At 39.7% G+C, this 23,947-nt stretch overlaps 1 protein-coding gene across 2 annotated transcripts in view; it reads left to right on the top strand.

Moving 5' to 3' along the window:
* The window catches only part of syne3 (spectrin repeat containing, nuclear envelope family member 3), a 57,501-nt gene extending 37,653 nt beyond the window's left edge, over nucleotides 1-19,848 (top strand). Inside the window, exons 13-18 of one of the 2 annotated variants that reach the window (XM_030127296.1) lie at nucleotides 1,357-1,529; nucleotides 2,148-2,820; nucleotides 3,890-4,033; nucleotides 4,485-4,670; nucleotides 6,073-6,123; nucleotides 16,583-19,848. In XM_030127296.1, the coding sequence (XP_029983156.1) occupies nucleotides 1,357-1,529; nucleotides 2,148-2,820; nucleotides 3,890-4,033; nucleotides 4,485-4,670; nucleotides 6,073-6,123; nucleotides 16,583-16,765 (1,410 nt within the window). In that variant the 3' untranslated portion in view covers nucleotides 16,766-19,848. The remainder of the gene's footprint in view (nucleotides 1-1,356; nucleotides 1,530-2,147; nucleotides 2,821-3,889; nucleotides 4,034-4,484; nucleotides 4,671-6,072; nucleotides 6,124-16,582) is intronic. The other variant, XM_030127297.1, reaches the window with a different exon arrangement.
* The last annotated feature ends 4,099 nt before the right edge of the window (nucleotides 19,849-23,947 follow it).

Genomic DNA, 23,947 nt, shown 5'->3' with positions numbered 1-23,947 from the left:
TAACTCCAAGTTATCTTATTAAGAACTAAAACCATTAGGCTCTCAAATCGCCTGATTTTAGATGTACCAAAAACACATCTGAAGACAAAAGGTGACAGAGCCTTTTCTGTGGCAGGTCCAAGGCTCTGCAACACTCTGCCCCATCATGTTACATATGTACAATCCACTGAGCACTTTAAACTTTTTTTTAAAGATGCACCTATGTGCACTGGCTTTTAATACAAGTGTGTGATGTTTATTTGTTTTTATCTTCTGGTTGTGTTTTAGATACTATGTATCCTATTACTGTGTATCCGTTTTAATATATCTTGTATTTATTTTTATTTTACTAGTTTTAGCATATCTTCTATTAGTATCTACAACTTTGTGCAGTGCTTTGGGCACCTTGCATTGTTTTAAATTTGCTATATCATCCTGAGACCCAGGAAAGTGAAAGTTTGAGCTTTTTTTACATTAAACAATTGTCTTGAGTGGAGACTGCATAATGCAGCAGTTTTTTCAGATACATTTTTAAAATTGTTTGTATTTATTTATTATTTTTTAATGGAATTTCCTTTGCAATGGACAATATTTTTTAAGTAAAACTTGCAAGGCAGATTTATTTGTATAGCACAATTCATATACAGGGCAATTCACACTGCTTTACAAAAATGAATGAATGAACTGTGAAACTTTTGTCCCCTACAGAGGACAAAAATGCATTGTTGGTTCTCCGGAGCTTATAAATAAACTTGATCTTGGCCTTTCGCAGACCAGAAGAAAGAAAATAAATGACCTAAAAGAATCTCACTGCCTGGTGTTCCAGACAAATCATTAGCCTCATAGCATAATTGCCACAGTCATATTTTTGGCCAAATTGTGATATTTGCATAACTTTACTCTCCCAACACGGCTGCTTGACTTTTTGCAGATATCTAAAATATGACTTCGGCAATTATGCTATGAGTCTAAAGAAATGCTTCCAACCATTGCCTTTCAGGAGCCAGCCCTAATGTGTGTACTTCACACCAGAAGAACTTGAGCTTGATAGACTCAGATTTGTGCTGTGTGTGGTTACTGACAATATTCCACAGTTTACACTGTTTTTTAAAAGTCTTAGCAAAATGTTGCAAAATGTTGCAAACTGCCAAATCATATGATATATTAACCAGTTCTAGGGTTGACATTATTCTGCTTGTGATGGTGATGAAACCATTGATAGCTCTATTAATGCAGTAGTTTTCTACAGGGGCACTGCCTTATATCGTAACACTTGCATCAAATATAAATCTGACTGAGCAGTTTGTTGTGTGATGAAAGTAGTCTGATGCCTAAGTCTGGCTGTTTATTCGAGTGTACAAATGCCCTTGTCTGCAGAGAGCGCTTGGAGAGTTCCCCGAGAAGGAGCTTCAGCTGCAGCAGATGGAAGCACAGGGTCAGGGGGTTTTGGAGAGGACCTCAGAAGAGGGAAGAGTCCACATCATACGAGACATGGAGCACCAACGCAAATCCTGGTTGTCCCTGTACAATTTGAGTCTTAACCTTCACAGGTACTGCAAAAACAAGGACAGTCAAACATGGTAGTCAGTGTTAAATACGTTTTGAAATGACTGGCCTGGAAAGGGTATTTAATGAATTTATTTGCCAAAAACACGCAAGAGTGATAACTGAAAAGCTCAGTTTAAATCATGTCTGACAGGGTCTTAACATTTCAACACACAGTTCTGATTTCTAAACACATACTGAAGTAAGATATTCTCATCACATCAAAGAAGGTGTCTGCTGTCACGTGATCAAAATTTCATTCTTAGTGCTTGCTTTAATTTGAAACCATCTCCATGACAACTGAGCAGCTCCATCTTTTGTGAAAGGCCAAAAGAGACTGAAAGATTCAGAAACAGCAAGTAAATGAACTGTAATCCAAGGTCAGGCAGACACATGAAATATAATGATGTAAAGATGTTCTACTGAATATTTATGCACAGAAATGAACAAAAATAAATAAAACACTTCTCCGATCTCCAGTCTGGTGTTACTAGATATATGACTTCAGGGAAAAAACAAAAAAACCAGAAAAATGACACAAACCTGTGTTGTTCAGCAGCAGCATCTTGTGGGTACACTACATTAGACTTGAATTCTAACACCTCTCCGTCTTTATCTTGCAGACTGCTGAATAGCTCCACAGAACAGACAGAGGCTGATATGTGGAGGGTTACAGGCTCATCTGCAGACAGCACGACCCTAACTGCAGAGAACATTGTAGGGGAGGAGGATAGCCAGGTCAGAACAGGAAGCTCCAGAAGTCAAAGAGGCCAACAAAGATCCCAGTCAGGTGACGTGTACGGAGCCTTGGCCTTCTCTGGGCTTGGAGGAGAGGGAAGTCTGGAGGGCCATGTGGGACACATGGGTACTGTTGGCCAGAGTGGGTGGATTGAAGGCCATTCCGAGGGTCATTTTGTTCCGTCTGGAGAATATAATGAGCATCTCCGATTGTCAAGAACTGGGAAGGATGGTGGTCCTTCGTTTGGAGGAGATGAAATAGACTCCTCTGCTTGGGGCCTTCACAGCAGAAAAGGCCAGAGAGCTTCCAAAGACTCCACCACAGATGGAGGTCCTGAGAGTGAAAAGTCAGGAGTGGGTGAACGCAGCATCTCAGCAGGAGATAAAGGACGATCAGTCATAATCACAAAGGTCAATTATGGGGAAGGGAGCAGTTTGAGCTCTGGAAATAGCAGCATGGAGGCAGGAGAGGGCTTGAGCCAAGGAGGAGGAGCTTTCATACAGTTCAGGAGGAGTTCTGCCCAGCAGCAGTCGGTGGCATCGACTCAACATTCAGCGGTAATCAAATCAAATTTTATTGATATAGTGCCAATCATTTAGAGCTGGTCAAGGTCAGACTCTTAGGGCAATTTACAGACACCAACAGAATCCTCCAGGAGCAAACACTTGGCACCAGTAGAAAGAAGATCTATCTTTATACAATCAGAAACCTGGAGCAGACCCCAACTCTTTTAGGATGGTCATCTGCCTTGACCAGTTGGGGTTAAAGAGAGAAGCTCAGCAAACTGAACTATAACTGTTAAAAACTAGAACTGCTGTCACTAGTATAAGTAGAAATACCCATAGTTGTAATGTTGTGCTTAATAAACTCTCTGGGCCAGATTTGGGAAAACTGAGTGATCTACCCTAAACACATGTGGCGTGTTATTTAAACCAGACTTACAACAGAGTTTGCATTTAGAGAAATCTGTAAAATATACAGTGTACAACATTACTTTCTTAGTCCGTGTTGCCCTCTGCATACATGCCCCTACTATTCTGAATTAAAGACCTGTCTACCCAGGAAGGATTGGGTAGTCACTGCTTCAGGAAATATTTTAACTTAGCCATAAAATGTGTTGTAACAATTGACTTAAAATGGAATATTGTGCTGTTTAAAGTACAGTAATTGTTTGTAATGATATGGAGCATTCCATACCTCAAAAGGTATAATAAAGCATTTGTAGATCTTGTCATTACTTTTGAATTCAGCTCTTTACATTAGACTTGAGATGATTATTCTGTCATTTTTCCAATTGTAGCTGTAGAGCTCTGTTTGCTTAACACTGAGTGGCTGTAATCACATGTCATATTTGCCTGGCGGAACAATTGTTCTTGACATTGAATTTGAACAGGAAGAAAACAGATGCACACAAAAATGTGGTGAAAGATGACATCTGTGACCAAGCTTTCATGCTGATGGATTTGTTAAAAGTACATTCATCTTTCAAATATCCTCTTGTCCAGCTGATAAAGGACATGGAATGATTTCTGCTGGCTTATTGACAGTATGGCTGAGTAATGAAAAGTCTGTTGTAATAGAAGTCAATATGTGAGAGTGATTAAGTGTTTTTTTGTGATCTTTCAGGGTGGGACAGAACAGTATGAATCCAGGTGGAGGGAGTTTGAGGCTTGGCTGTGTCGGGAGAATGAAGTCCTCTCAGGGATCCTCGGTACCAAGGGAGCAGAACTCAGTGCCAAAGAACAAAAGATCCGACAGGACACACTCAAGGTGAAATTCTAGTCCATAAATATTCGGCAAGTTCTTCCAGCTTTGTCTGGAGACAGAGTGTGGTGTCCTCTTCAATGGTGGAGAAAGATGTGCTCTCATCAGATCATCTCAACTACTTTGTGGCTCAAATGCTAGTATTTACCATTATTATACAACTGAACACTATTATGGTTGGTTGAGTAGATTTGTATTGGTGCAAATAATGATGGTTATGGATGGATGATTTATTTAGATTTTAGTTTAACCTCCACTACATTTAAGAGAGAAATACAGACAGTGCAGAGAAGCTGACTTTAAGTAGGTTAAGTTAAGGTGAAATAGCATTGGTTACACTGACCTCCTGTGGACGAACATTTCTGTTACTCAACTGTGGGGAAAAAATAGTTTAAACAAGGGATTTCCTGCAGCAGTCCAGTAATCTGCAGTAAATCCTCTGCTTTACCCAACGCAGGCTCTGAGAGCAGGCGTGGCCTGGGGCCAGGAGCAGTTCCAGCATTTACTCCAGGAGAGTCAGGAAGGAGGGACAGGTTCGGGACAAGCAGAAGATGCGAGCCTAGAAGACCTGCGTTACCGCTGGGTGCTCTACAAGTCTAAGCTGAAGGATGCGGGAGATTTCCGAGCTAGGACCAGTGCCAAGGTGAGAGGACGGCCAGATGACAGCCCTCACCTGCTCTTATGTTTGTGACAAACTTGATGAAGACAGGCTGAATGCTAGTTTTAGTCAATTCCAAGCCTTATCATAAACTGGTTTATTCAGACTTGGCAAAATCAGGTAATTATACAAATAAGAGACACAAAATAACCAGTGTCTCTGAGTTTATGTCATAGTCAGTGATGTCTTTTACTCCAAAGTCTTGTATTTTTCAAATTCAAGTCACATTTAATAGGAGAATTAAAATGAACAACCTTCTCATTTGTCAAATTTTCAGCCTAAGTTTTCCATTATTTTTCACTTTGTGTAGTTGTCATGAATTCCCTCTCAAGTGCACTGTTGTTATTTCACCACAAGATGGCAGTATAACACAACATTAGGCAGCACTTGCATAGAAACATTGCTGATTCCTGTTCACAACACAATGCGCCTCATCTGATGTATAGTATATACACTCAACAAAAATATAAACGCACCACTTCTGTTTTTGCTCCCATTTGTCATGAGCTGAACTCAAAGATCTAAAACTTTTTCTATGTACACAAAAGGCCTATTTCTCTCAAATATTGCTCATAAATTTGTCTAAATCTGTATTAGTGAGCACTTCTCCTTTGTCCTTTGCTGAGATAATCCATCCACCTCACAGGTGTGGCAGATCAAGATGCTGATTAGACAGCAGGATTATTGCACAGGTGTGACTTAGGCTGGCCACAATAAAAGGCCACTCTAAAATGTGCAGTTTTACTGTATTGGGTGGTCCAGGGGGGTCAGAAAACCAGTCAGTATTTGGTGTGACCACCATTTTCCTCGCACAGTCTTCTTCATGAATTCTCTGAAACAGCTTTGGAGATGGCTTATGGTAGAGGAATGAACATTCAATTCTCAGGCAAAAGCTCTGGTGGAGATTCCTGAAGTCAGCATGCCAATTGCATATTCCCTCAAAACTTGTGACATCTGTGGTATTGTGCTATGTGATAAAACTGCACATTTTGGAGTGGCCTTTTATTGTGGCCAGCCTAAGGCACACCTGTGCAAAAATCCTGCTGTCTAATCAGCATCTTGATATGCCACACCTGTGAGGTGGATGGATTATCTCCGCAAAGAAGAAGTGTTCACTAACACAAATTTAGACAGATTTGTGAACAATATTTGAGAGAAATAAACCTAGTGTGTACACAGAAAAAGTTTTAGATCTTTGAGTTCAGCTCATGACAAATGGGAGCAAAAACAAAAGTGATGCGTTTATATTTTTGTTGAGTGTATATATGTAGTTAGTGAAACTGCTGGATTCTTCACAACCACACTGTTGTCATGTGGTGATAATGTTTGCTGAAGTTGTGAACAGTTAGTTGTTGTCTATAGGCTGGTGGTGTTTACCTTTCTGCAGAAAGTCCAGGCCAAACAGGAGGAGCCAGCCAGCGCTGCCAAGGTGCAAAAGGTAACACTTCAGCTTTCTGAGGTCAAAAATTCAAAAAGGACCAAACATCACCTGATGGTGCCACTATGAATGACACAATACAACTGACACAGGAGGACGGTGTTTATTCAGTTTGTTTGTTTGGGGCAGATTTGAACAGCCTTGAAAACTGCTGCTTCATGAATAGGTGTTCATTTTACTTAAAGACAACCTGGCTCACTCACTAAATAACTCACTAATTAAATACGTCATAGTTTGAGAGTTTTGTCATCTGATGTGTTTGTTGACTAGCTCTTATATGAAGTTCTAGATGAAAGAATACATCACTCCCAGAGAACAGCACGAATGTAAAAAGAAATCTAGACACAAAAGAAGAATGTTTGCCTTGATACTTTGTTGTTTTCATTACACGTATTGAGTTTTTCCAGAGAATTTAGGCCGTAAACACTTGATGTGATCTGATCACCCAGGACCGCCATCAAGTCAAGCATACTGACCCAACCCCCCAGCCCACCATTCATTTAGTAAGCAGTGGGTGGTGAGCAGATTAAGGAATGCCATCCCCCCTCCTGGCTGTCCTGCTGACCCTTCAGACACTCGGCCACTCAAACAGCCCCCAAACATTCCTTACTCTTTTCACACGGTCTTTCCAGGCTGAAGGCTGTGTGCCTGCCTGCTATTATCAGCTTTATCTTCAGGGAGAGGCTTTGATGCTTTTATTCACTGATACTCACTTTATTATTGCTCTGAAGCTAAAACAGCAGTAGTGTGCTTGGCAGCTACTTATGTCTAAAGTTGAATGACTGAGATACTGAACAAACACTCAGCCTGTATGTCAAACCCATTAGTGGGCTCCTTCATTAAGGCTGATTAATGCATTAGTGTAATATTTAGTATATCTCACCTTGGCTCACTCTCAGTTTACCTTTAGCAGATGGCCTACATTTGACTCCCATGACACATCACATGTTTTACCTGTTACACTCAGCTTTTGTTGGTCTGGTTCAACATGTAGGATACAAAATAATGAGATTAACTCATCAGACAAGTCATTTCCTGATACAGAATACAACTCCAGGTGGAAGTAGTATAGTTGATCACTCTTGATGCAAAGTATGTGGAATAACACCGACAAAATGAACTTGCTTCATATTGTTATTTACTCTGTTAGCTTGATCAAACATGTTGAATCACAGGAAGTGTTCCAATATCTGACGTACAATTCATGAAGACTTGATGACAAAACTGGTCCATATCAGACATTTTGCTCACATGTGACTCACATATGTTTTCCATGTTGGGTTGAACAGAGCAGATCATGTGGAAACTGGTGTTTTTATTTCTGATCAGGGCCACTTCCATATGTGGACATAAATCAAATACACATCAGATTGTTTTTACAATGGAGGGAGTCCCTCAAGTACTTTATATTTGTTTAAATGAACTCAACTGAAAAGATGTTCAGTAGAAAACTATAGAATAGAATAGAATAGAATAGAATAGAATAGAATAGAATAGAATAGAATAGAGTTTTTATTCTCGTTGTGTGTTGTTGAGTGCTACTCCAGTCAATGCAATGCAACATAAACCTGAGTGCAAACTACTAATAGCCAGTATATTATAGTAAAATACTGATGGGATCATTTTGCAGCACTACTTTTACTTTCGGATCATACATCCTTTGATTGAAGTAAAATTTTGAATGGACTTCCTTTACTTGTAGGTGAGTATGTTCATTGCGTGTTTTAGGAAATAACATCAATACTTTTTTCCACCACTGCCTTTGTGCAAGTAAACAAAAAGGAATATGAACAGCCACAGGGAAAATTTGAGAGCTGAGCAATAAATCTAAAGTTTGCAGAGTAAATGCAGCCTATGTTTATTTGATTTATTACATTTAATTGACAGATTATGGTGCTATCGTCAAATCTCAAACTGTCAACCCCTGTAATGTTAGTAGATTTCTTACACTGCAAAAAAATGTTGTCTAAAAATAGGATAAAAACACTAAATCTGAGGAAAAAGGTACTCAGAACAAGTGAAATATCTGTCCATGCAGCAAGATAATTTCACTTTGACAAGATTTCTTGAATTAAGTTTGTTAAATCTAATTCTAGTCTAGTAGAGTCTAGTCTAGTCTAAATCTAGTCTACAGATGTATGAACACTTAAAATAAGAAATTAACTCTTAAAACAAAATAAATTGTCTAACACTTCTAAATCTAAGGTTTCTTTTTTATCTTGGTAAGAACCAGATAATTTACAGTGTAGCTTTTAGTATTGACTGGTCTTAACTTGTAACTGGTCGTTTACATTTGCAGACACACATGAGACCGTCTGGTGTGTGAGGTAACAAACCTATCATTTTAGGCAGAAAGTCAAACTTCACACTGTTTGCTGATTGGAAGAAACACACCCTTACCTTTGCCCTGTGAGTGTTTGCCATTTAGAAGTATGATTACCCAGAGTAGTTTCACTTCCTTCTCCATCAATCATTAAACAGTATACAACGTCGGCGTGCCTCCAGCGCCGTCTGCATGCCTCTGTATTCACCTCTCTCTGTACTCAGTAGATCAGACAGACGTACTCCCATCTGAGCTTTTTCTTTCCTGCAGCTACTGTTTTCCTCTCCTCTGTCATTGGCAGTTCTCATTAAAATGTCTATTAGCTAAAATGTGTGGTGTTAATGCATCATGCACACAGAGGTCTGAAGGAATATCAAATGTTTCATGTTCCTTGGAGTCTTTTTAACAGTGTGTATTTAATGTAGATCTAAAAGTATTGAGTTAAAAGTAAAGATAAAAACTCAACTCTGTCTTATATTTACTGAGGCTGCTCTGTATCTGTTTGCATGTTACAATAGGCATACTCAAACATGCATGACAAAAACGTCTGCAGGTTTTATAGACTTGAAGACGAGAAGTTAATGTCCTGTTCTGAGAATATCAGGTGACTGACAGAGTCTGTAACTATGTTGGGTTGGTACAAAAGGTCAAGAGAGTAACAAAAGATACATATCAATCTCATATCTGTTTGTTAAGTGAAAAGTCGAAGCCAGGACACAGAGTTCAGAAGTGTGTTTTGGATTAGTTTTAAGCTAACCACCTCCTGATTCCAGCTCAGACCTTAACACTCTGTCCTGAAATGTGAAATCTGTGTCTCACTTCACTGTGAGGAAGAACAGAAATGCACTTCTTCAATGTCTAAATGTTTTTTTTTTCAACTTTTTTTTTTAGTAACTTTTTACAGAAATAAAAGCAGCAGTGACCTTTTACCTCAGCACAATTTTGAACTCGCTTTGCATTATTGTTTCCTTTGCATGCTACTTTGTACTGAGATGTTGTATTTCAGAGATAGATTTTATATTTTTGACGTCATTCATGGGGCAGAAATATACCACTGATGTACCCAGTAATATACAAATAGGTAAACGTACCTTTACGTCAATAAATTACAATATTAAAATGCTATTACATGTATTTATTGCTGATTAAAAACAGAATAGCATAGTATTATGTAACAATAATGCTTTCTACAAGGTAGTTATTTCATTTTTTATACCATAAAGTTAATTTTGCCGGTAATTCGATAATTATATCCCCAAAACTCCATTTCGGGGATATAGTGGTTTACCTCAAACACCGCTGCTGGATCCACCGCCAGATATCCTTGGTATGAACACGATAACTAGGACAGATTTGGTTGGATTTCTTCTCCCTTGATAACCAACATAGGGGACCCCTAGTGGAAGAACCATATCAATTTCAGCTTCTCTGAGTATTATAAGTCATCCAAATGGGGGCACTTTAGTTGAAAATCAGTTTTTTGATATAAATCAAGCAATAATAGGCCGATTGAGAAAAATTTAGTTCATATTGATCATCTTACAAATGTCCGTTTTCTGTCTACCATCCAGAGTTCATACGGTGTCATGTTCATTCACTAGGTGGAGTTTTGTGGGAAAAATTGGTTCTCTGACCATTATTTCACCACTGTCAGGTCGATGTAGCTCGACTTGAGTTCATATCGATTATCTGAAAATTATCTTTCTTCATGCCACTTTTTTGAGTTTACATGATGTCATATTTTGACACCAGGTGGTGTGTTTTTTCCAAATGGTTGGGGGAGCAGAGGACTGGGGGGTTTAAGGAGATATACCCGTAAACCAGCGTAAACCTCGTTTTACTTGAGTTCAGGGCTTTTACTTGTGTCACGCTATTTCTACATTGGTATTTCTACTCATACACTATGTTCAGACAGCAGGTCTTAATGATGCAAAATTCAGATTTTTTGGTGAAATCTGATTTTTTTTGTCTGCTTGTTCCTATTACACATTAAATGCGACATCTGTCAGTTTTGGTTATGAACCGAATGCAACCCTGAAGTGATCCACATACACAAAAGAGGTCCTAACATAATATGTGACCATGTAGGCACGCACTGTTTTTACGGAAGTAGACGTGGAGGCATCTCGTCTCGGCACAGAATTGTGACGTTTGTCGCATTTCAATGGCGCAAAGGTCAGATAAATGCGACCTGGTTGTTCAGACTTAAGTCGCATTGCAAAATATCAGATACGTATCAGATTTAGGACCACATATGAAAGTGGCCTGGGTCGGATTTGAAAAAATCGGATTTGTGCTGTTCAAACTGTCTTTAACAGATCGGATACAGGTCACATATGGGCAAAAAAATCGAATTTGGGCCACATTTGCCTGCAGTCTGAACATAGCCATAGTTAAAGCTGCAAGAGGCTGAAATGCCAGAACTTGAAACTACTCATCTTCTTTCTCCATTCTCTCTCCTGTCTAAATGTAAAAAGCTAGATGAACTGGCATAGTTTCATTTTACCCACCGCTCTGAAATCATCTGGGATTTACTAAAATATGTCTGTTGGTCGATTTTCAGATTGTAGAAGAATCAACAAAAATGTTTTGTTCCTGGTTAGACTACTTGAATTACAATGCGTTGTAAGATAATTATGGAATTTTTGCTCAGTGGCATCAATAAAGGATCAAATCTCCGGACTTCTTCCATCTCTGAAACAGATAAGAATGTACTGATAGTAAAACAGGATCGCAAAGAAATACTTCAAGGTACAGAGATTATTAAACAGACTCTTGTGTGTTTGTGCTCTGGAAAATGTAGGAATTCATTAATAATTATTGAGTTTACGCAGGAATAAACAGATCCAGCATCAAACTCTCGGTAGCTCTTTGGGGTCAGTATGGGTATTACTAGAGGTCTACACAATATAGTTATTTACATGTTAGATACAGATGGGCAAGAGGCAGAAAAAGGTCTTCTGTGCAGGTACCATATAAGGACAGCCTCACTGTTCAATTGATTCTGTAAACTCTACTGGAAGGAAGGTCTCTCCTCATTTTGTGATAACGATAAATTACTAATGGTGGTGAATTGGTCCACGTCTTTGCAGGTGTTCTTCTGAGTCTAGTGTCTAGTGTCTCTGAAGTTCACATATATCATGAACTATTTAGTTTCCCGTTTTATCCTGAATTGGAGCATTTCCATCCTGGAAGAGACAATGTCTACAAAGTTTGTTCACGGTTTTGAGAAAGTTCGATTTTTAACAGATTTTTTTTAAGTATTAAAAATGTACCTTTACTTATAAGGGGTCATATTTTGATGGCCTATAATATGTAAATTGTTAGAGATATCAATATAGTTATTGTTGAGCTCTGATAGGAAGTCATATATGGACTTTAATTTTGGTCCATGACCTTTGACCTTGAGTGACCTTGAAGGGTCAAACTCAAGGTCACTAATGTCTAAATTTCAACAATCTTCTCTGAAACTACTGGTCAGATTCCTTTCTAATTTTTTTATGTAGCTTCCTTGAGACAATGTCAACAAAGTTTATTTACAGTTTTCAGAAAGCTGATTTTTTGCATTTTTGCTGAATTTTTGAAATAATGAAAATTTGCCTTTACTTACAATGGTCCATATTTAGATGGCTTATAACATGGAAATGGTACCAGCTACTATTGAACACTGATAGGAAGTCATGTATGGACTTCCACTGGGAGATTGATCTCCTTCATCTAGACCACAGGACTGTATCATAGCAGCAGAACCTGACAACCTCACAAATTCAACTTATTAATTCTTGGTAGAACATGCCAGTGAGATACAGGGACATTGGTTCTATTTTTCCCCATTTTGTTTGTCACCTGTACATCAGGATTACCGCTGTTAATATTGTGTATATTTGTTGTTTACTATTATGACTAGTCTTAACACTCACTTTTTTTTTTACCCTGAAACTGGGTCATAGTGCTTTTGTGTGTTGGCAGTGTACAGTAAGGACTTTTTTTTTGTTGTGCATTGTGCCAATTTAATCAATCTTTTCAAGTTCTTTTAACAAAACATTCCCACACAAACCACCCCAAACCTGTTCCCATCTGCTGGAGTTCATGCTGTTTTTGAGTGAAATGTGTTCTGTTTTGTTTGATATTAAATTATTCCCAGTGAGGCTGGCTGATGAGGTGTTCAGAAGGTGAAAGATAAATGTAGGTGGTAAACATGATTCACCGAATAACAAGTCTGAGAGAAATGTGGAAGAGTGTGTGCAGGCCTCAGCTGAATCACTTTGCTGTGGTGCATGATGTTGTTGCTGGCTGTGTGGGTGAGCTGTTTCTGCTTTCATCTTGTCAATGTTCACATTTCCTACACTCACCAAGGTTTGTCATTGTAGGTTGCACAACACTCCATAGATTCAGAAGAATACCAGATTTGCTTTCTCAAAACCTTCACAAAATCTGGAAAAAATATTACCAAAAGGCTAACATTTACAGTTATTTGCATTTGCGTTTTTGCCAACAAATCCAATGAAAAGTAAAAGGATTAAAATTAATGTTTCAATCTGGCCAAGCAGTGGTGAAAATCCTCTAATTCTGACTGAAATAATAAATATTAAAGGAGTGATATTTTGCTTCTTTTTAAATGGAATTATGCATTTTAAAACATTTCGCTGTGCTCTACAAAAGCTGTAAATGCTCTGCTTGGGTCTGAATTCTTCATTAATTCAACTCCACAGGTCCATCTTCAACCCCTATTTCTGAGTAACGACACTAGAAAGGTCGTTTTGAGTGCTGGCCTTTTTAATGCTGGAGAGTTCAGATTCACACTTTATGAACTATTAGGGTCCAAATACGCAAATGAATGAACCAAAGATTAATAAAAGTGGGTTTAGCAAAATATGACCCCTTTAAAGGTTCAATATCGTTAGCCTCATAGCATAATTGCTTAAGTCATTATATGGACAAAAGCATGTGGATACGTTGAATTCATGTTTCTTTTCTAACAGGGGTCTGGGATACAAAACAATAATGATAAATGTCATAATATAGTTTTATATTGTGATAAATGTCATATTGATCATTAATATTGATGTTTATATCTTAAATCACCATGACCAGAACATCTTACAGCTATAGACATGATGTGTCTCAATATTTTTGCCCATATAGTTTATTAACATCAATATTCCCTTAAAGTTTAATGGGAAATTTTTCTTCCTAAATGAGATGTGAAAAAAGTAGATGATTAGTTGTGGTAGAAAATTATTATTTAGTCGGAGCACGAAAAATATTTGAGAAATTTTGAGGCAGAACATTTAAACTCATAGTCATGGACAAAAATAAAATGCTAAGAGAAATTAAGTGAAAACCATCTCTGTGGCATTTTGGGAAAAAATAACAAAACAAAACTAACCAATGTAATGATATTTATCACAATATAAAAAAAACTATATTATGATATTCGTCATCATTGTTTTGTATCCCATACACCTGTTTGAAAAGAAACACCTGAATTCAACGTGTCCCAATACTTTTGTCCATATAGTGTCCGACTTAGGCAATTATGGTATGAGGATAACGATATGTTAAATTTGTGTGTGATAATGGAAGTGTGAGTTGGAGCGTGTTTTGTGTTCAGAGCTGGTCCTTTGTTGTCATTACCTGTCATTTGGAAGCTTAACTGCTGTCTCTTTTGCCTACACTCTTGATAACTGTTTGCACACAGATTTTTATGAGTCCCTAAGTCCTAAAAATCTTTATTCTTGTTCCCACATGCATATAATGGACGTGTTGGAAGTAATATAGTGGCTAATGTAGTTTTATCAACAGTTACTCAAGCAGCACAAACAGTTTATTTGATGTAGTTTCTGAAGTAGATCAATCAAGATCAGGATTGTTCAGAAGCTTTTGGAATAAATGCAGAGCCATCAGATGGCACGCATGAATGCAAAGACCTTTTACGACCTACTTGTTGATATGAAGTCTATGCACAGTGTCTGTGTCACGTTGTTTGATAATACCCATGACAATAAACCTGCATGATGTGAAGACTCAACATCATGCTCCAGGCTTTGGCTTTGATGTAAAGTCTGCACATGTACAGGAACTCTTGCATCATTTAGACTCCAAGTTCACTCACTTTGTACGACAAAATATATCTATGGATTCACATTATGACAGGCTTGAATGATGCATCTGACTAACATTAGTTTAGCATCGTATGCAGTTAATGATACAATCAGGTATTAATGAGTTAATAAATGATGAACTTCAACAGAAATGACTTAAAGGTCCCGTATTATGCTATTTTTCAGTCACGTCATATAGGTCTCAGAAGCCCAAAAACATAGTATTTTAGTTTGTTCGCCCCAAAATCATCCTTTTTTCGGAGTTTCAGCGGTCGAAAAAGTCGCTCTCACCAGCCCTCCTCAGAACAGGCTGTTTATGGGCCTGCTTCCGGGTATGCAAATGAACGCATCTGTCCACGCCCACTCCCCCTCCCCTCTCTGGGAGAGGACGCGGCTTCCGCTAGCGGTACTACGCGCTAATGTTGACTGAAGCCATGGCTCTCTCGTCTACAATACACATGTCTCAGACAGAACGTCTTTCCAAACACTGGCTTTCTTTGCCTTGAGGCGTGATTGAGCCCCGACGGAAAACGGCGGTGTTGTGTCGGGTTCGTGGACCTGACACGGAAAGACGCCTGCCGCCACTAATGCAGGCAGCTACTAACAAGCTTGATGCTAACTATACTGATGCCAACCACAAAAGGCCCGTGTTCAAAGTAGTTCTGTTGGACGTCTCTTGATATTACCAGCTCTTGCATGTTAACAGGGACGCAAACGTTAGCAGCAGTAACCGAGCTATGTTAGCTGCCATGCTAACGTTAGACGTACACATTAACAACCACCCGCTTATCCGTAATGTAGGGTTATGCAGTAAAGATACAAAAAATGATAAGAACTTACATCTCCCACACTTGTACTTGGGTCACGAAGCGTTGGTACTGCGTCCTTCTTGATTCGGAGTCTTTGTGCTAAGCCGGAGCTGTATGGGCCTATGTTAAAAAAACACTCGTCCGTGAAATGCCGGGCACACACATACAAGCGTTTGGGAATGTTGTTTGGTACATGACCATCACAGATATAATCCAGCCACTTTTTATGGAGAGGCTCGGAAGTGGGGAGCAAAAATAAACTTTCGTGTTGGTGTGTGCAGCCAACAACACCACAACTTGCGTGTCTCGCCTTCGCCATGTTTGTTGTCCAAGAGGTACTTTGCCAGGGCGGGGCTCGCTTTGCCAGGGTGGGGGCACAGTCAGGGGGAGGAGTTAAATCCGCTTATGTCGTCATAAACGGAGCCAACTCAAACTCGGCCGTTTGAGCAGGCATTTTCACAAACTGTGGTGTAGCAAGGCAGGGAGGAAACAGACAGTTTTCAAATTCCAACATCATAATGAGGCTACTGCAACACACACTACTATAAGAAAACTGTCACAAAGTGAGATTTGCATAATACGGGACCTTTAATGATGCCTGATTCATAGATGGTGATAGTCATAGACGTTGATGTACAAGACCCTTCAGTAAATGAGACTCACTGGGATGCATTTTATATTTTAAGGATCTGTCTATAATGCAACTTTCACGTGCTATCGGGAAGATGATCCTTTCCATTTGTGAAATCATAATTACAAGTGCGTTGTGTTCAAGTGCTTTTGTTGTCATAGTGAAATAAAAAATGGCTGACACAATTTATCATGACGAGCTACTCAGGTAAAACAGTTTTGGATGTGTTCATTCATCTGCAACAGCATTATTTATTTATTTATTTATTTTGGGGGAGGGGTATTTGCAAAATGTGTATGCTATAATTGTGCGAAATCATCAGCTAACAGCAGCTGAACGTTTATAAATACAGTGTTTATCATTTGCCAGGAGCAGCAGCAGTGGAAAATGTGATGTGAGGGGGCGTTCATGTGCAATTTTTGAGTTTGTAACTAGTATTTACCATAATTCCCATAGCATATGAAGGCAGCATAACTTCTCACCTGGCATACATTACACAGTATTCCTGCTTTTATCCAAATGCTTTTAAAGCTGTTGCTGTGACCTCCTCTGTGCATTAATGTACACGCTGTCTGTGCTGGTGTCATTGCAGAGGCCTGGGCTGCTGCTGCGGGTCTGTCGGCTGGCTCTGCCCCTTTGGCTCCTCCTACTGGCGTTGTTGCTGCTGGCGTTCCTATTGCCCCTCATGGATGAAGGTAACAGCTGCTCGCTCTCCAACAACTTTGCCCGATCTTTTAACATCATGCTGCGTTATGACGGACCGCCACCCACATAAGGATAACTTCACCCAGTCAACAACAAGATACCGATCTCACTCCTGACGACTCCCATTGGAAAATGTCAACTATTTAAGATCCCGCATTTCCTGTTAATCATGTGACTGTAACAGTACACAAACAGGACCGAGCAGCCTTCAGATCAGTCTGAAGGCCATGCAGCGTCATGCAGACATTAGTTATAATATCTGGTTTGAAAACTTATCGCTTCTATAACAGTGTTGACATGCTTTTTTTTTTTCCTTTCTTTAATGTCCTCTGTGCTATAATGGGTTACCACTTATGAATGAAATCCAAATCAGACTTTACCAAATAGGGTAGCACGCACAAACGTCATTGTTCATTCTGTGCTACACTGTCAAATGTTTCTGACAATCATGATCAGTTCTCTGTATAACATAATTCACCACCATGGAACCACAATTATGAATTGGGATGAAAATTCCAGGCTAACAAATTAACAGAGTACTGAAGTACACTATATTGCCAAAAGTATCGGGACATCTCTCCAAATCATTGAGTAAAAGTTTTTTGGTCCCTTCCATGGCCACAGGTTTATACAATCAAGCATCTGTGCATGCAGACTGCTTCTATAAATATTAATGAAAGATGGTCAACTCTCAGGAGCTCAGAGAAGTCAAGCTTGGTAATGTTGATAGAATGTCCCCTGTGCAATAAGTTCATTCATGAAATGTCTTCACTACCAACTGATAGTAGTTTTATTACAAAGTGGAAGCAATTTGGAACAACAGTAACTCAACCATGAAGTGGTAGCCACGTCAAATCAGGCCCCACAGTGTACAGAAGTCATCACCTTTCTGCAGAGTCGGTAGCTACAGACCTCCAAACTTCCTGTGGCCTTCAGATTAGCTCAATATCAGTGGATAGTGTTTCATTTAATGGGTTTTAATGGCTGAGCAGCTGTATCCAAGCCTTACATCAATGCAATGAAAAACTTTGCATCCAAGAGCATAAAGCATCTGCCACTGGACTCTAGAGCTGTAGAGACTGTTCTCTAGAGTGATGAATCATACCTCTCTGTCTGGAAATCTGATGGACACGTCTGGGTTTGACAGTTATCAGGAGAACAGTACTTTCCAGACTGAAATGTGCCATGTGTAAATTTTGGTGGAGGGGGGTTTACGGTGTGGGGTAGTTTTTCAGGGGTAGGGCTTGGCTCCGTAGTTCCAGTGAAAGGAACTTCAAGACATTTTGGACAAGACTCCCAACCTTGTGGGAACAGTTTGGGGACGACCCCTTCTTGTTCCAACATGACTGTAGACCAGTGAACAAAGCAACGTCCACAAAGACATGGATCAGTGAGTTCAGTGGAGGAACTGGACTGGCCTTCACAGAGTCCTGAACCTGATAGAACACCTGTGGGATGAATTAGAGCAGTGTTTCTCAACCCTTTTTGAACCACGGCCCACTAACAGCATCTTGAGCCTTCTTTCACCACCACCCCCCATCCCCGAAGAAGTTTAGATACGTTATTCTAAAAGTAACGCGACAAACCTGTATGTGGAGGATGTGATGGGTTACATAGCTCTGTAGATTTCCCACCTGCCACCCCGGAAAATAAATTTGCACTATTATAGTCTGGGCGGACTCCATATTAAACCCATATTAAAGAATGGGATGTCATTAAAGTTCGTGTGTGTTAAGACAGACGTCCCAATACTTTTGGTGACATAGTGTATGACAGCAGGTTTAACACTCCAAAAACAAAATAGGATTTGGTTTCAAATATGATAATCAGCTTCAAACTGACAATGAGCACATTTTCTGTTAAAAACACATTTCTTTCTATTATCACCCACAGACTCCAAATGTCACAGTCAGCAGCCACTTCACCTAATGGTATTTATATGATAACAGTTTTCTTGTTATGACCAGTCCTTTCTTGTTTTTACACAATAATCGGGAAAAGTACGATTCATCTGATGCCTGTAGAGAGACTGTGCATATGAGCTAGAACTGTCTTGACTTGTTTAGATGTTCTTTTTTTTTACCACGCTTGGGATGAGATGCAGCCAAATTGTCACCCATCCATCCTCCCTCCTTATCCTGTGCAGGGTGGCAGGGCAGATGGAGGCTGTCCCAGCTCCCACTGTTTAACCGATGGTGTGCACCTGCCCCCATAATGCATCACATCACAGCAGCTCTTTTCTTTTTCTTACCGTTGAAAAAGCACACGGATGCTAACAAATGGATTGTGTCATAATTATGATGTCATCTCAGTGACATAAATCCATTTAATCTGTAACATAGTATAACTGTGTTGTGTAAGAGCATGAAAGGTTTTGTGATGGAGCAAGAAAACAGTGATTGAAATGTAACAGTAATTTAAATTTTTTATTTACGTGTAGCAATGATTCATTCTAACATGAGCATATGAATATAATTACTACCAATTAAAATAGGACCTGGAGCTTAATGTAACTTGGCAGTAACACTTAACACACTTTATTTGTACAAGTTGTTGTCAGTAGGATTACATTTGATGGTAGAAACTGTGCAGAAGCTGCGTACAAATATTCAAAACTGGATCAGTCCATACATTTGACTGGAAGTGGAGTTCCTGTGGAGCTGCTGTGTTTATGTCGAGTATGGGACGTAGAAACAGCAAAGGATATTCAAGTGTCTGTGGTTTTGTTCACACTGCAGGTAGAAGTGTTCCAAATGTTTCTGCTCATGTGTGAACAGCAAAAACCACATGGACTCTGGTGAAATCCACATCCATCTGTAGTCCTGAAGGCCCATTCATGCTCTACATTAAAGATGCATACGTATATGGACAGAGTGTTCTGTTGGTCCTCATTACGTCCATATTTCCATCCATCCTCTCAGAGTTTGCGAATGCAAACCCAAATTGAGAATATGGAGCAGTACCACCAGGAACCATAGGAGGCAGTGTTGAGCTTTGAAGAGAATAATTTCCAAAAATGGTGGAACTTTCCATAGAGTGTGTTAGTTGGTGAAAAACTACCGACATATTTACAACAACTGCCCCTCTCAATATCAATATCAGTAATGCCTCCTCTGTTGATGCCTTGTTTGTTATTATGAACTTTCTTCTTCTTCCTCTTCTCAAAAAACTGTTCTCTTTTTTGTGGTATTCAGCCAATTTGTTAATTAAGAACAGCACCCTCTGGAGGATTAATGGACAAAAGCTCATTCCAACGCAATGGACGTATGAAGGCAGTGGTGCTTGACAACATTTGAAACGGACATAGCTATTTCCGTACGTAAAGCGAGCATGAATGGGCCTTAAATCAGTTACAGATCTGATGCAGCACAACCTCAGTGAGAACATTTGGATAAAGTACTTCAAGTAAACTCAACAGCAAACGTGCAGGAGTGATAATCTGAACAGTATTAACACAGCTGATTCCATGCATGTGGCTCCAGTCACACTGGAATCAGATATAGACCAGGTTAAAAAATATTATATGAATGACCAAGTGAAAGCATCTGATTTAGTACGAAGGCTGGCACAGTGAATGTAGATTATTCTATCCCCAAAATGCAGTTTCGGGGATATAATGGTTTTACCCCGAATGTCACCACCGGATATCCTCTGTGTGAATGCGGTAACTAGGACAGATTTGGTTGGATTTCTTCTCCCTTGATAACCAACATAGGGGACCCCTAGTGGAAAAACCCTATTGATTTCAGCTTCTCTATGAGTATTAGAAGTCAGCCAAATGGGGGCACTTTAGTTGAAAATCAGTTTTTTGAACATAAATCAAGCAATAATAGGCCGAATGAGATCAAGTTTGTCCATTTTCTCGCTACTTTCCAGAGTTCATTTGGTGTCATTTTCATTCACTAGGTGGAGTTTTGTGGATAAAAATTGGTTCTCTGACTGTTATTCTGCCACTATCAGGTCAATGTAGCTCAAATTGAGTTCATATCGATTATCTAACAGCTATCTTACTTCATACCACTACCTTGAGTTTACATGATGTCATATTCTAAATGGCTGGGGGAGCAGAGGATTGGGGATATTTTGGGGATATACCCTTTCTTTCGGCCCCCCACAGTGTAAGCCTCTAGTCCATGGGTGCAAATGTAGCAAATACTTTTGGCCCATTTCAAAGTGCTGGGAGGTGGGAAGTTTCAGACGTCTTTATGAGTAAAACGCATTGGGACACCCATCAAAGCCGGAGGTCCTAGTTGCAAAATGGGGCCAGATTGAACTACACCCACCTCACCGTGAATCAACAACCTGACATCAACACAACAATGGCAATTTAATAATTAAATAAACCTTCACAGTGTTTAATTTCTTCATCCATCGTTTTGCCTCTTCCATCTGGTTTGTGTATGTGAGAATTAGGGATGGGAATTGAGAACTGGTTCTTTTTGAGAACCAGATCCCAGTAGCTCGATTCCTTTGAATCGTTTGCCTACCTGCCTAATGATTCTGCTTATCGATTCCGCCTTCGTTGCGCATGCACGATGACGTCACACGTACGCGGCATTGTTTTGGTCAGAACGTAGCCAACATGGTGTTGAGGCAGAAACGATCCAAAAAGACGACACCAGGTCCACTGGATGACTGTTAAAGCTTCCATTTCTTCAAAAGGGTGGAATCCCTCCAATATGCTCAAACATTTGTCCACAGCATGGGATTCATTTGATTCGCTACTTAGCAGGGCTTGTGAATCTAGTGGCAGGACGTCATCCAGGCCCGGTTCCGGTTCCAGTGCGGGCAACAAACGTCATACCCCCTCAAATACAAGTTTACAAAGGTAGAGGAAAGGAAATGAGGTGCACAACAATGGGAGACAGGCAGAGTCGAACCGGTTCCACGTAGTAGAAATGTGGCAATAGAGGAATTAGTAAAGCATCTTTAGTTTCACTTTCACTGTACGCCCCACCACCACCATCACCACCAAACCGGGCCTGGCGTCATCTGTTATTATTATTTGTACATACTGTATTTGTCATATTTTCTGTGTAGAGATAGAAATATAAAAGACAGTTAATGCAAACACACCCATTTGTACTCTGTTATTCCCTCACCCAATGAAAATCGATAAGAGAATTGATAAGGAATTGGATCGATAAGCAAAATCGATAATGGAATCGGAATCATTAAATTCTTATCGATCCCCATCCCTAGTGAGAATACTGTAAGAAAGAAAATAAGAGCTTAGATCTGCGGTCCTCCATATTTGTTGTTTAAGTTCAGCATGGATCGTCTGGAATACTTTGTGGTGGGATGTAGTTAACTCCAGGTGGGATATATCTTACCTCCCAGCACTTAACGGGCCATTAGACCATCCAAACCTTACAGATCCTGAAGCTAACGCAGCTCTAGTCTCCTCATCTGAACTGCTATTTCCTGTCACAGTCTCAGTGTTTTCCTGTTGTCGACTCAAAAACCAATCAGGTTAGAGTTTCTCTGAAGTTACACTGATGTTTGATGCTTGACATGTAATTTTAAGTAGCTACTCTGCAAAAAAGCATCATAATGCAGCTTTATGTTTGTGAGGCTTTCATAATTCTTTACATTTTAGTTCATGTATTCACATAGACTTTTCTGTCATCATCACGTCAGTATTGCTTTCAATCTGTAAAGTCTGTTTCAGTTCTTTCTTTGAATTCTTTGTTTTATCACTTCCATCTGCCATAACCGATGAAGGTCTTAGATTTGGGCATGTGTTGTTTGCATGGGAATGATGTCCCATAGTTCTGTTTGGCCTCCTGATGTGGTTTGAGGCTCTAAAAGGCAGTAATTCGGAACACAGTGAAATAAATAGGACCGGTCTTTAGTTGAAACAGAAGCAGCAGGAGCAAACTGGGCTGCGAAGACCCACACAACAAGAAATGCATCATTACAGATTGAACCTAAAAATAGCGCAGCTCTACAGGAATAAACAGAAACGTCCCGAATCGTTCAGGTGGTCGTGTTGTTCGCAGCGGTAACGGGTTTACAGGTCGACTCAGCTGGTTTATTACGAGTTAACGTGAAACAGCGGAAACACATGATCTGCTGACGTCTTTACTGCCACTGTATGAGATGTGAGATGGAGTGACAGTCTCTAATGGGTTTTAATGAAGGTGTGTGTGTGTGTGTGGTGTGTGTGTGTGTGTGTGTGTGGACAGTCTACTTATGTAGCTCTCACTCTCCTGCCTACTCAGTACCTCATTGGAAAACACATTCAATGCTCTGAGTTATGTTCAGTATTTGCAGATGGAAGCACCAAAGGACTTTTGAAATATTGATTGTATCTGTCGAATGTTCATATCAGTTTACTTTTTGTATGATTATTTTAACCGTGTCTGCACTGATTTCCTGACAGATTATCTGCCACAATGCAGATATATAGTCACCGGTCGGCACGTCGAAGGTCTTTCATGTCGACCTTTTTGTTCAGAAATCATCTCATCCAAACCGTTCCAACTCCCTTTCTTTTCTGAAGGTGCTATTTTGGTGTAAACTCTGTACTCCATGTTGTGCACAGCCTAGAGAAAACTATTAGAAAGCAATCCACCGCCGCCCCTGACATATTCTTGGACCACAGTCTGCTCTCGATGCCAATCCTTTGAGCTGTAAAACTCAGAAAAAAATCGTTGCGGGCAAAGCACCTTTTTGGTTCACGCTCTGAAACTCCAAAAAAAGCTTTTTACCGCCTTTTTTTTTTTTTTTTGTCCTGCATTCTCTTTACACCCACAGAAACACCTCTGTACCCTTACACTCACTTGGTTAATTTCCCTTTTTTGGTTTGGTCTGCATCTTCTATTGATTTTAACATGTTACCGTGGCAACAGTGACCAAATCAGGTTTACTTTCTACAGTTTCTTATACATAGAAATTTTTCATTTACTGCCTCCCAGGTGTTTAGTTTTATATTATATTAAGATTTTATTTAGGCCGAAGCACAAAAGAGAAAGTTCCCCTCATGAACAGAAGTGACAAGGACTTAAAAGGTTTCAAGAGTAGCAGCATTATCCTTTAACATGATGGATGGGAGTCCGTACCTACACACACTACTCCTCCCTGGACCATCAGCAGTCTTATTTACTTTATTTGATGGTGACAATTGTGTAAATATTCTTCACGTAGCACCTTTAAAATAATACAACATGTTATTGAGGGCATACAGTTAACCATGGCCTTAAAGCTTTATTTAGACCAGGGGTGTCAAACACATGTTAGTTCAGGGGCC

Source organism: Sphaeramia orbicularis, chromosome 22, assembly GCF_902148855.1.
Source record: "Sphaeramia orbicularis chromosome 22, fSphaOr1.1, whole genome shotgun sequence".
In the NCBI taxonomy this organism is placed as follows: domain Eukaryota; kingdom Metazoa; phylum Chordata; class Actinopteri; order Kurtiformes; family Apogonidae; genus Sphaeramia; species Sphaeramia orbicularis.
This window is presented reverse-complemented; position numbering and strand designations above follow the sequence as displayed.